The 12,053-nt window shown below is 34.3% G+C and overlaps 1 protein-coding gene across 1 annotated transcript; it reads right to left on the minus strand.

Annotated features, from left to right (window-relative positions):
* Window positions 1-2,331: 2,331 nt before the first annotated feature.
* LOC105322517 (cylicin-1) lies at window positions 2,332-11,764 on the minus strand. Its single transcript, XM_066074899.1, has 15 exons — window positions 11,565-11,764; window positions 9,974-10,031; window positions 9,674-9,754; window positions 9,477-9,579; window positions 9,078-9,194; window positions 8,186-8,270; window positions 7,789-7,923; window positions 7,210-7,585; window positions 6,589-6,979; window positions 5,599-5,830; window positions 5,219-5,415; window positions 4,882-5,060; window positions 3,489-3,667; window positions 3,284-3,371; window positions 2,332-3,150 (listed from the first exon to the last, which is right to left on the minus strand). The coding sequence occupies exons 2-15, from the start codon at window positions 10,002-10,004 to the stop codon at window positions 2,882-2,884; spliced, it is 2,463 nt and encodes an 820-aa protein (XP_065930971.1). The 5' UTR covers window positions 10,005-10,031; window positions 11,565-11,764; the 3' UTR covers window positions 2,332-2,881.
* Between the last annotated feature and the right edge of the window lie 289 nt (window positions 11,765-12,053).

Genomic DNA, 12,053 nt, shown 5'->3' on the forward strand with positions numbered 1-12,053 from the left:
ATAACACGTTAAAGTTCGGGAAAACTGAATTAGACACAATATGATCATAACGACATCAATAAATTTACAAATACAAAGACTGGCTAGAACAAAGATGATTATACAGATATTTAATGTTTGTTGAGTTTTGGGGAAAATAATTTAATAAAATAGTTCTCTTTCACAAGTCTCATGGCGGTTGAATCGGTTTTAAGTTTATAAAATGGGAATACTTTATAATCTCCCTTAGCACATCTGTCAAAATGTTCACTGCATGGGGTGTTTCTGGTACTGGTTGGCGATGGACGCGCATGCGGGCGGTAAGTTGTGTTCCGGTTTGGCCGATGTAATTTTCGCCACAGTGGTTACATGTAATACAGTAAAGCAGATTTTTGGATTTACACGACATATTTTCATTAACATAAAAAGTCTTGCCACATTTAAAAGAAATAGAATCTCCTGTCTTTAGGAAAGGACACGTGCCGCACCTGGAATCTCCGCATTTGGAAACAACATATTTTTCTGGTGTTGAATGAAATTTTGCTCTTGTTAATATTTTCTTCAGATTTGGTGGTTGTCTTTGGCTATGGAGTAGGTCAGATTTTTTAATTAGTTGTTGAAGTTCTTGATCCCAGACTTGTTCACCAGACTTGTTCACCAGACTTCATTTTAGATTCAATACAGTTTATTTTGGAAAACAATACGTTTCATTTTGATGGAGATTTTTACAAACAAATCAAGGGAACTGCAATGGGGACAAAAATGGCGCCCACCTACAGTATTTTAGTAATTGGATATTTTGAAGAAATTTTGTATCAAAAAGCTGAAAAGGAACTAGACCAAAAAATTAGTGAACACCTTAAACATTCCTGGAAACGATATTTAGACGACTGCTTCATTTTCTGGGAAGAATCTGAGGAAGATCTTCATGAATTTCACAGTCTTCTTAACTCTTTAAATCCAAATATTCAATTCACCATGGAATTCAGTGATTGTTCTATTTCATTTCTGGATATCATGGTTTTAAAAAACCAATCAAAAATTTCAACAGATGTTCATTACAAAACCACGGACACTCATCAGTATCTAAATTTTAAATCCTGTCACCCTACGCACACCAAAAGAAATATCCCGTACAATTTATCAAGAAGTATTTGCACTATTGTTAGTGAAGAAAAAACCAAAGATCGAAGATTGATGGAATTGAAAATGTATCTAATTGCTCAAAATTATCCCGAAAAACTAATAGATTCGGCCATAGAAGAAGCAAAGAAAATACCACAGAATATACTCAGAACAACCAGAAAAAAGGAAAAAGATTCATTTTTAATTCCTTTTGTTACAACCTACAATCCCAAACATTTTAATATATTTCAAGAAGCAAAAAAGAATTTTTCTATCATTGAGCGGGATCAAGAACTTCAACAACTAATTAAAAAATCTGACCTACTCCATAGCCAAAGACAACCACCAAATCTGAAGAAAATATTAACAAGAGCAAAATTTCATTCAACACCAGAAAAATATGTTGTTTCCAAATGCGGAGATTCCAGGTGCGGCACGTGTCCTTTCCTAAAGACAGGAGATTCTATTTCTTTTAAATGTGGCAAGACTTTTTATGTTAATGAAAATATGTCGTGTAAATCCAAAAATCTGCTTTACTGTATTACATGTAACCACTGTGGCGAAAATTACATCGGCCAAACCGGAACACAACTTACCGCCCGCATGCGCGTCCATCGCCAACAGATCAATGATCCCAGTACCAGAAACACCCCATGCAGTGAACATTTTGACAGATGTGCTAAGGGAGATTATAAAGTATTCCCATTTTATAAACTTAAAACCGATTCAACCGCCATGAGACTTGTGAAAGAGAACTATTTTATTAAATTATTTTCCCCAAAACTCAACAAACATTAAATATCTGTATAATCATCTTTGTTCTAGCCAGTCTTTGTATTATGTCGTTATGATCATATTGTGTCTAATTCAGTTTTCCCGAACTTTAACGTGTTATATTGTATTATGACGTCATGGATTTATTCCTTCCCTGAAAAGACTCTCATTACATCATGACGTCATAGTAAACGTTTCTAAGGAAAACAAGTTCATAACTTATGTACATTCACCTGAAGAAGGATGTAAATCCAGAAAGCGCTAGTGAATAGAAACTTTGGAACTGTTCATTTTCTTTTTCTTTTTTGATTATTTATACTGTGTGATATCACCTTTCACTCATTTTGGATTATATATATATATATATATATATATATATATATATATATATATATATATATATATAATATATATATATATATATATATATATATATATATATATATATTTTCTAAATATATACACAAAATAACTGAAAACAGGCTATCAAGGTATTAAAACAAATTTGGTAAAACAAACAAATTTTATCATCTTTTCAACACGACAATCAATTTTTACCTTCTTTGGCACAGCATAATGCATTTTGTATAAATTCAGTAAGTATGTATGGAAAAAAATGTAAATATATTTTTATAACATTTTAACAAATAACACTGAAAAACTCTCGTTTCACAATTAAAACCTGAGAAATGTGACCTGTGACAAAAATCACAGATTTTCACATGTGCTTAATATCATTATCAAACAATGATAATATGACTCAATTTTATAAAAAATATTAATTGTCAGAAAACAATTTTTCTCTAGACTATAAAATCAAACTCTATCTACTATCAGATAAAAATTTCATCAGAAACAACACTTTTGTTAATATTCATACTAATGAATACTTTGATTAGAAATTAACAATTTTTCTATTTCTGAGTACCATTAAATCTAACAATTTCATAAGATCTACATGATTGTGTTATAGAGCAACATCCATACATCTCCGACTCTCTCATTACCCTGCTGGAAGGGCCAGTGGTCTGTCGTAGATGGTCTCGTTCTCATATCCGTATGACCAGTATAGGTTGCCCTTGACCGCCGCTTCTTCAAGGACGCGTATCATCATGATGGACAGTTTGTGGTCCTCCTGTACGACATTCAGAGTTGTGTACATGGAAGACAAGGCGCCGACGTAGGCCGTCGTCAGATTGGCGTCAAGGTCAGCCTCTGCAATCACCTGGATTTTCTGGGACTCTGCATTTCCCACCTCTACTATTTCATTGGCTGTAGTAATAATAACAATGGCATGTTGAATAATGCATCAGCAATACAGAGTGCTTGCATATACATGTATTTGACGTTGATACATATTTGTGTTTATGCTGCATATGATAAAGGAGATATTTTGTTTGGTTACCTTCATTGTAAACTAGACTTGTTTGACGGAGAGTAATTTTATCTTCTACAGCTTTTTCTTGCTTGAGATATTCTGTCAATGCATATTCCTACAACAAAAACAAAACACAGTTTTTTCATGTTTTTGTTTGGGCCTTCCTTAATACCATTATGTTTTAAGTGAAGGTTTAGATGAAAGAGAGATGAATCAACCCCCTTTTCCCTACCTGTAGCAACACACTTTGAAGAAAACGATCTAGGACCTCCTTTGGAATGTCTACTTCAGTCAGCTGGAAGTAGCTAATGCTAATGTGGTATCCCTGGTCACATGATGTTGGCCCTAGACATGTGCTACATACTGTGTTGTTGGTACAGCTACTCGGACAGCAACTCTGACAACAATTACCTGTCAATCAAGATCAGTCAAGAAATGTCAATCCTACTGACAGGTCAGAGCCAAAAAGAGGGCACTGTTGATGTCTTTATCCAGTCAAAGAAAGGAAAATGTGAGTCCATTATTTGTCAAAGAGAAGATATTCTGTCAAAGGGGGGGAGGGAGGAGGGGGCACTAAGAGAATACACTGCCAGAAGTTCCTCAATGAGTTGGCACTGTCGAATATCTGACAAAAAGGAGACACAACATTTTAGCTATATGTCAAACAAATACATATTGCCTTTTTCCTGTCATAGGTAGCTCCATTTTAGTAAAACTTTTTAAAAAAAGAACACACTGTCATAAACTTTTCAAAAAAAGGACAAAATGTCATATATCTGTCAAAGAAAACTTTGTCAGATATTTGTTAAAGTTGAGAGTACTGTTAAATTACCTGTCATAGAGAAGTTACTGTAAGACAGACAGCAGTCATAAAAGAGACATTGTCAACTGACAAAGAGAAGGAATTGTCAGTGAGCTGTCAGCAGGAATTCATTGGGAAGTTACTTTCAGACAGTAGTCATAATTACAATGCTGTTATTTAACTGTCAGAGAAGGCACAGTCAGTGAGCTGTTACTAATATTATATAGAGAAGTTTAAATAACTGTCAGAGAGTGGTCATAGATAAAGCAGTCACAGAGAAAGGGTTGTCAGCTGTCATAGAAAAGACACTGTCATTTAACTGTCTTAGAAAGTACTATCAGTGAGCCGTCAGTAAGAGTTCAATTGCATTTTGTTTCATGACAAACCTAGCTGATTGATCAGAAAACAATACAGTAAGATATGTGTTATAGCGAACTTACTTATAATGAATTGACACTTACAGCGAAGTTATTTACATTCCCCATGACCTAATAACCTGCTGTAATCTTGACATATATAATGAATTACGCTTAAAATGAAGTAAAATCGCCCTTCCCTGGCAACTTTGTTATAAGCGTGTTTTACTTCACACCTCACCATTGGGTGGGTGTGTGAGAGAGAGAGAGAGAGAGTGAGATAGAGAGACCAGGCACCAATTTGATACTTCCTACGGTTTTATCAAACAAAACTGAATAAGTGTTGGCTAAACGTGATGTGAATATGCATGCATTTGACTTCAAAGACAAGTAGATAAACTGAGTTGCAAATTTTCTCAAATAGCACATAAAACAACAATCTGTGAAACTCTATGAAGTGATCCTACCCTCTAATCTTTTCTTAAGTTTATCAAGGAAGGATTTTTCTAGATTAGATCTCTGGAATCTGAAGTGATCGATGGATATACCGGCTGCTGAGTTCTTCATCTCGCTCTCCACGATAGAGCGGATTACCGAGTCATAGCCTGAGTCAAACTCTTTATGCAGCGTCCCTATCTCTGACTTTCTGTTGAATACAATTCAGTACATGTACTAGAATATATTACTGGAAAATTCACAGAGAGAGAGAAAAAGACATACTGTACATCTGAGAAATCGAAAAGTTTCATTATCATTTCCATCTTTCCATTAGGTTACATAATAAATTTTTCTTCTGTACCTCACCTTAAGAAGTACTGTATGTGGTAAGTAATTTTGATGCTCATTTCATCAGCTGTGAACACTTCATGAGAATTAGAGATAACATGAGCACTTCTTGGAAATGACAGAAACGCAGTGCTTGGACCGAGGATATAGCAGCCAAACTCGTAAATCTCTGACCGGTCTACTGCTCCTGTTACCTTGTCGTACTTCATAGCATACTGAAATATGCAAGATCATTAACACCTATTCTTACAGTCTGACTTTAACCAAAAATTTTTAACGTAAAGTTAATGCAAACTACAATATAGACTAAGTACAGATCTCATTTTTGCAGTCATTGTTCAATTTTAGAGTTAAAATTCTACATTGTTTTGATTTTTTGTGGATTGTAGTGTATATACCTCATAATAATCCAGATACACAAAGCTACTTGGGAACAGGCCTAAAAACACAATGGCTGCTAACACTGATATTACTATGGCAACTATACACTTCTTCTCCCGTGATGTCCAGTCTCTGTCCTTGGTTATAAACCTCCAGAGCCGAGTGAAAAATCTGCAGATGGCGGCAAAGCATGGTCTTAGTCTAGCAAGGCAGGGAAATCTCTTACATTCAATCTCCTTTGATTCCTCTCTGGAAATTGAAAAAACTTTGATTTCTGTACAATGTATTTGTAAAAACTTTACTGTTATCTTTATCAAAACTCTAGCATTGTGTCATAGCAAAAACTGGTTTTTTGATATTTTCCAACATACAAAGTTTTTAATTATCATGTCTGTCTGTCTGTCCATTTATCTAGCCCATTACTTTTATGAGCAGCTTTCATTTGGGAGGAAAGTTGCCATTGACCTAAGAGAAGGTCTTGTCCTTGATCTGTGGTTTTTAATATTTTCCAACATACAAAGTTTTTAATTATCATGTCTGTCTGTCTGTCTGTCCATTTATCTAGCCCATGACTTTTATGAGCAGCTTATATTTGGGAAGAAAGTTGCCATTGACCTAAGAGTAGGTCTTGTCCTTGACCTGTGGTCACTGACCAAGGTAAGGGTCATATATTATCAGTATAGTACTCATCCAAAAGAGGTTTTACAGGAAGGATTTTTTCATAGACATTTCTTGTTTCAACAGTATAGTCTTCAGCAAATGACTTATATGCGCTTTTTCATATATAATGCCATAAAATTTTTAATCAACATTCAATGAAACTTATTAATAACATCTTTGTTTTTTTAACCCTAGATCACACGGGAATCTTATTCACTACGTTTTCTTTCACATATATGATTAATACACAAGGAAAAATTTACAATACACATACATGTTATAAAGAACTGAGCAAATAAGGTGCCCTTGTGCCTGAATTAGCCCGAATTCTACATCAATAAGCTCACTTGTCTGGGGCCTGAGGTTGTCCCTCCTCAAGGTCCCTGAGGCGCTCCATCTGATCCCCTAGAAGTGGGGTTTTCTTCTCCTCCTCTTTTTTGAGCTTTCCTTCTGTCTTTGTCTTGTCTTTGTCTCCTGCACCCATCATGGAGGCTATTGGTGGGATGGATTTTCCCATCAGCACAGAATCGTCTCTTAGTATCTCAGGAATTTTCTCCATTTGCTTTGAATCAGCTGTGTGAATTTTGTTGAGAGAGAAAGCACGCTTGGTCAGTAGAGGAGGGAGGGCCCTGGTTTCTGTTGATTCTCTGAAATTGGCTGAGGTGGCTGTTTCTGGCTCTACATAAGCGGCCTTGCGAATCTGAGGGGGAAGTTTCTCATCCTCTGGAATCTCTTGACCTGGTACATGTAATCAGTTTGGATTTTTTCAATGTCACTATTGACAATGAGTATATACTAGACAAATCAGTCTCAAAATACATAGTACACGTAAATCAAAGCAGGAATAATAAACAGTTTGTATAAAATATGTTTTTAAAGTACCTATTGAAATAGGTCGTTAGATCTCAGCAATGTTAAATGTAAACTGTGTATTAATGTTTTTTTATTTTTCATACATTCTATCTCACCTGTCATGGCTTCAATGACTTCTTTTTCCCGTATCTTTTTCTTTTTCTTGACTTTTTTCTTTGCCTTCTTCCACAACAACTCCCCCTCTCCTGTCTCTCCCTCCCCAGGCTCCACCCTCTCGGGATCCCTGGGGCTGGTCTCCCTCTTCTTTTTCTTTTTCTTGGATTTCCTTTCTGTTCCTTCAGTCTGCTCTTCAACCTCTGTGGAGGGTTGGGTTAAGAGTGCCTCTTGACTCAAGGCCCGCCTCTTCTTCTTTTGGGAACGGTCTGAAAGGTCTGATGGATCTTCAGGGGCACCTGTCACCCTGTCCTCTGGATTATGAGTAGTCTGCATCATCTCTGCCACTCTACTCTCACTGGCATGTCTCTCAAGGTACTATTCCATGTTAAAATCCCAAATATCTTATATTACTAAGATATAAATATAAATTCTTATCAATGAGTATTGCAACTTTTCACGCAAATTCTCATTTACAAAAATAATCAGATTAGAAGATTTCCATGCATGGTCATGATATAGTGGTAAATTACTCGTCTGTCTGCGCCAAAGAACAGGATACAAGACTAAAGATTCCTCACCTTCTTTTTCTTCTTTTTCCGTGATTTTTGGGAAGACCTCTCTTCCTCCGTGATTGACATCTCTGTTTCCCCATTCTTGAGGCCAGTGGAATGATTATCCGAGTTATCTCCCTTCACAGCAATCTGCAATGGAACCTGAAAAACACATGATGTATTAATACAAGAAATCAAAGAAGAATGTCCTTTATCTTTGATAAATCAACATCACTTTGCCAACTGAATTGATAATCTTACATTAATTTCACTGAATTTTAAAAACAATGTTACTTGTTGCATATTCAAACATAAAACTTATCACTCTTTAGCTTAGTTGATCAGTGCATCGTGTTCACATTAAATTGTTCCTGATTTTTATTGTTCAATTAAAGAGATATTTTTATCTTCATTAGAATCTGACCAGCTCCACTGCCTCTTCTTCCCTGGCTTCCTCAGACTTAGCGGTGCTACTCCTCAAATCTTCTTTATCTCTGCTCTTTGACCTCCTTTAATTGTGATAAAACATAATTTTTAGTGCTTTAATTTCCATTAACAAATTGAACAGGTTGAACAGATTTTTAGGTTGACAGAACTGTTTGCTCTAATGTGTTTTGGCTGAATTCTTATACATGTATACAAATGGATTTCCATGCCCAAATTTGTCTTCATATGTTTTTGATACAAATATATTTTGCCAAAAAAACACATTCATTTGATTTAATTTACATTTTAAAGATTCATACATGTTGTTTTAAATTCAAGATTTAATTTAAATGAAATACTGTAAATTCCTAAATAAATGCAATAAATATTCTTGTAATTAAAAATCATGAAAAGCACATCTTGCGAATTTTAAAATCTCGCTTAATTTTTTCAGTTTTTTGAATTATGATAAAAATTTGGCATTTGCGATTTTACAAGTACATTCTCGGTATTTGATGCAAAACTGTTAAATTGTGGAATTAAGAACTTGTGTAAAATAAGGAATCTTCACTAAGCATTTAATTGCTCATAAATTCACCCCCGCTACAGTGAGTACAGTCATAAAGTACTGATTATGGTTGGAGAGCCGTTAAACAGGTCTATGAGTTGCCCTAGGTTGAAAAAACATGTTAATGTCTTCCTGTTAATAAAATTTATCCCCTGATTATCATCTCATATTTTACATTTTATTAAAACTTTCATCAGCACTTATAACTTCCATCCTTTTTAAAGTATGCATGTATTTTTATGTGCATAACAAGTAAAAAGAGTGCTTTACACTAGCTTTCTGTTAAGCTCTCTTTCTTTTCACTTTTCTTCTGCTCTCTTACTTTTTACTTTTTTTCCTCCTTAATTTACTTCTTTCCCTCCCCAGAAACACTGTTTCCCGGAGTTCTGAAGTGTTTCCTTCGCCTGCATGGGTCGGACCAGAATTCTCCGGCTCATCCCTATAAGTATCAATGATATGACAATTACAAATACAAACAAAATTCTCTTCATTCATTCTCATGTATTTCTGTTCCTAAAATAAGTTTGCAACCTAGAAATCAAATCTCGATATCCTTATGAAATGCAGGTAAGTGTTTGGAATATACATAAAACTTTTCAAAACCATCCTTAATTGAAATACACTATACTTGGTCAGCCTATATATTATCAGGATAAAATCTTCAGGAGACAAATCAACACCAACCAAATAACCAAAAAATAATGCTAAAAGCAAAACTTACAATTTCTTGAGCTTAAAGACATTAAAAGATGCTTCCTCAAATGCAGGTGTTTTGTCATCAGGAAAAACAGGCTCTGGGTGGATAAAACTGTCCTCTTTTTGCTCTGACGATCAGATAAAATATTTAAATTGGATCAAGAAAGGTTTGATAAATATGAATGAATATAAGAGAGAGAGAGAGAGAGAGAGAGATCCTACCTTCATAAAACCGCCTGAGTTTATCTCGATCAACAGGAGCTATGGACAGAGTTCGGCTCACAATTCTGTCATGAACCTCATCTGAATAATACATTAGATAAACCATTAAATCAACTGTTTAATAAACTATTTATAATTGATCAATCTTATTTTTGATCATTTTCCAACAAGAAAAATTCATCTCATATTCTAAAATTATATTTAATTGAAATAAAATTGGATCTAAATTTATTTTTATCTGAGTGCTTTTTCAAACTGTGGCCTTTAGTTGTGGTAGGTGAATTAGAACAGTGCTATCACCATTGTCCCTGGAGTTCTCCTCATCGGCCATTTACAGAGCAGTTAGTACTCTCATCTCCTACAACAAATTACACTGTGTTCAGCGAAAGTTATAGTTGAAAGGGCTCAGTAACTCACAACTAGTCTGGTAATTTGTGACAGGAAGGTGCTAGTTTGTTTGATTGGTTTGTCACTACTGATCATGAGCTTTAGAAGTCAATTACCAGTAAATTATCAAAATCTATTAAAAATTCTGTAAAAAAATTCCTCTTAAAAACTATTTTTTTTTTTTTTTTTTTATATATATAAACTTCATGCTCCTTTTCCTCTGGAGGAAATGTCACCCAAGAGGCAAAATGACTAGTCCACTTGGTTATTGGCTATACATATGAAACCTGCACAATCAAGATTAAATATGTAACATTCACCTACATATAACAGAATTCTACATGACTGTGTAATTACAATATACAACATGTGGATTAATTGGAATACCAGTATACAGTGGCTCAGTTTTTGTGGAATTGTGTGTATTTCAGTTCACCCAGAAATTTACAATGATTTACAATATTTAATAATTTTAGACCACAAAAATATGCCTCCCTTAACTTTTAAAAAGTTGGCAAGCAATTAATTAATTTCCCCCAATATGTACAAGCTGTGTAGTACGTACCGGTAGTAGTAAATAGCTTAAGATATTGTTGATCATATGCCATGCTCAGTTCTCTAGTATTTTAAAACTTGAATTTTATAGTTAAATTTTTATGGTTTACATTGCAAAATTTTTTAACACTTTGCAATAAAAAAGTTTTCAGCAAATTTCATGTGAAAATGCACACAGTGACAGATCATATGCATAATAAATTAATTTAGTGACTAGTATTATCTTCCAGTTACCCCATTTGCTCCCTGATTCCATATGCCTCTGTATAAAACCATACAGCAACTAAATATTAATATCTAGTGACATGCTTATATAGTAACATGTATTTTTTTATCTTCAATTATATAAATGTTCATGACTGTATGCAGTTGTATGTGGACGTGTATGCATTATCACAAACCACGGTTTTGAGTACATTATAAGCCCCCTTAGTGATATGATGGAGAGAACCAATGTGTGAATCACACAGTCATGGGTTACTGACCATATGACATGCATGATGATTGTATTAATTTTAAATTTATAATTCTTAATCAACAAAAATGTGAATTCAATACATTGCACAAAACGTTCCATTATTTAATAATTTCTAGTAAATATGTCAAAAGTTGTACATTACATGTACATATACAGTACATGTAAATATTAATTTTACATGATAATCATAGATCGAGAGAGGGCCTATTTAAAAAAAGGGGGGGGGGGGTCAAATAATTAGCAATAAAGGAGATTGGACATTGCATACTTAGGGCTTTAACTATACTGTTTTTAAAAGCTGGCCTAAACATGTATATATGTAGTCAAGGAATTTACATGTATCATCAATATAATTATTAATTTTTAATCTCGGTGGAGGTACCTGCATTGATTTAGGTCAATCAATATATTTTAACTGTCACTTTGAGTAAGAAAATAATAAATTAATTTACAACCTGCTATTGTTCTCACCTGTCAGGCTACCTGTGTGTAGTACGTAATCGATTGTTTTGTTTAGATACAATGCCAAACAAGTCGCGGAGTCCATCTGATATTCTTCGGACAACCTTTAAAATTCCGAATAGATAACAGGTGCCCGTGAGTGTACCTGTTTAGGTACATGTAACTGTATACCGCTTGTCAAATTAGTTTAAAAACCACCATGTTACAATCTTAAAAAGTTTTAAACATCTACGAAATAATTAGATATTCTAAATAGACACCTTATTGTGGAATCGGCGACACTTTTGATCACCGGCCTCTGAATAATCATCAATAAGCCGTTAGATGTAGGGATATGTATGGAAGAGTGATTTCATTTTAATCATTGTCCAAAAAAACCCCTGAGTAAATTATTTGATTTCTTATAGTTGTAGGCACTGTATATATAAATGGAATGGATGATTAAAGCTATACACGCTATAGTTTGCGTCAATTTTGAATAAAGGGGAAACTGTATGT

This window comes from Magallana gigas, chromosome 2 (genome assembly GCF_963853765.1).
Source record: "Magallana gigas chromosome 2, xbMagGiga1.1, whole genome shotgun sequence".
NCBI lineage: Eukaryota > Metazoa > Mollusca > Bivalvia > Ostreida > Ostreidae > Magallana > Magallana gigas.

What these genes read in the sequence shown, in the direction of transcription:
- LOC105322517 (XM_066074899.1), bottom strand. Translation starts at nt 10,004, where the DNA reads ATGGCCGATGAGGAGAACTCCAGGGACAATG. An exon ending in AAGAAGAGGCAGTGGAGCTG is followed by an intron (nt 7,924 to 8,185) that starts GTCAGATTCTAA and finishes TGTGTTTTTCAG; the next exon opens with GTTCCATTGCAGATTGCTGT. An exon ending in TTCAAAGTGTGTTGCTACAG is followed by an intron (nt 3,372 to 3,488) that starts GTAGGGAAAAGG and finishes TTTTTGTTGTAG; the next exon opens with GAATATGCATTGACAGAATA.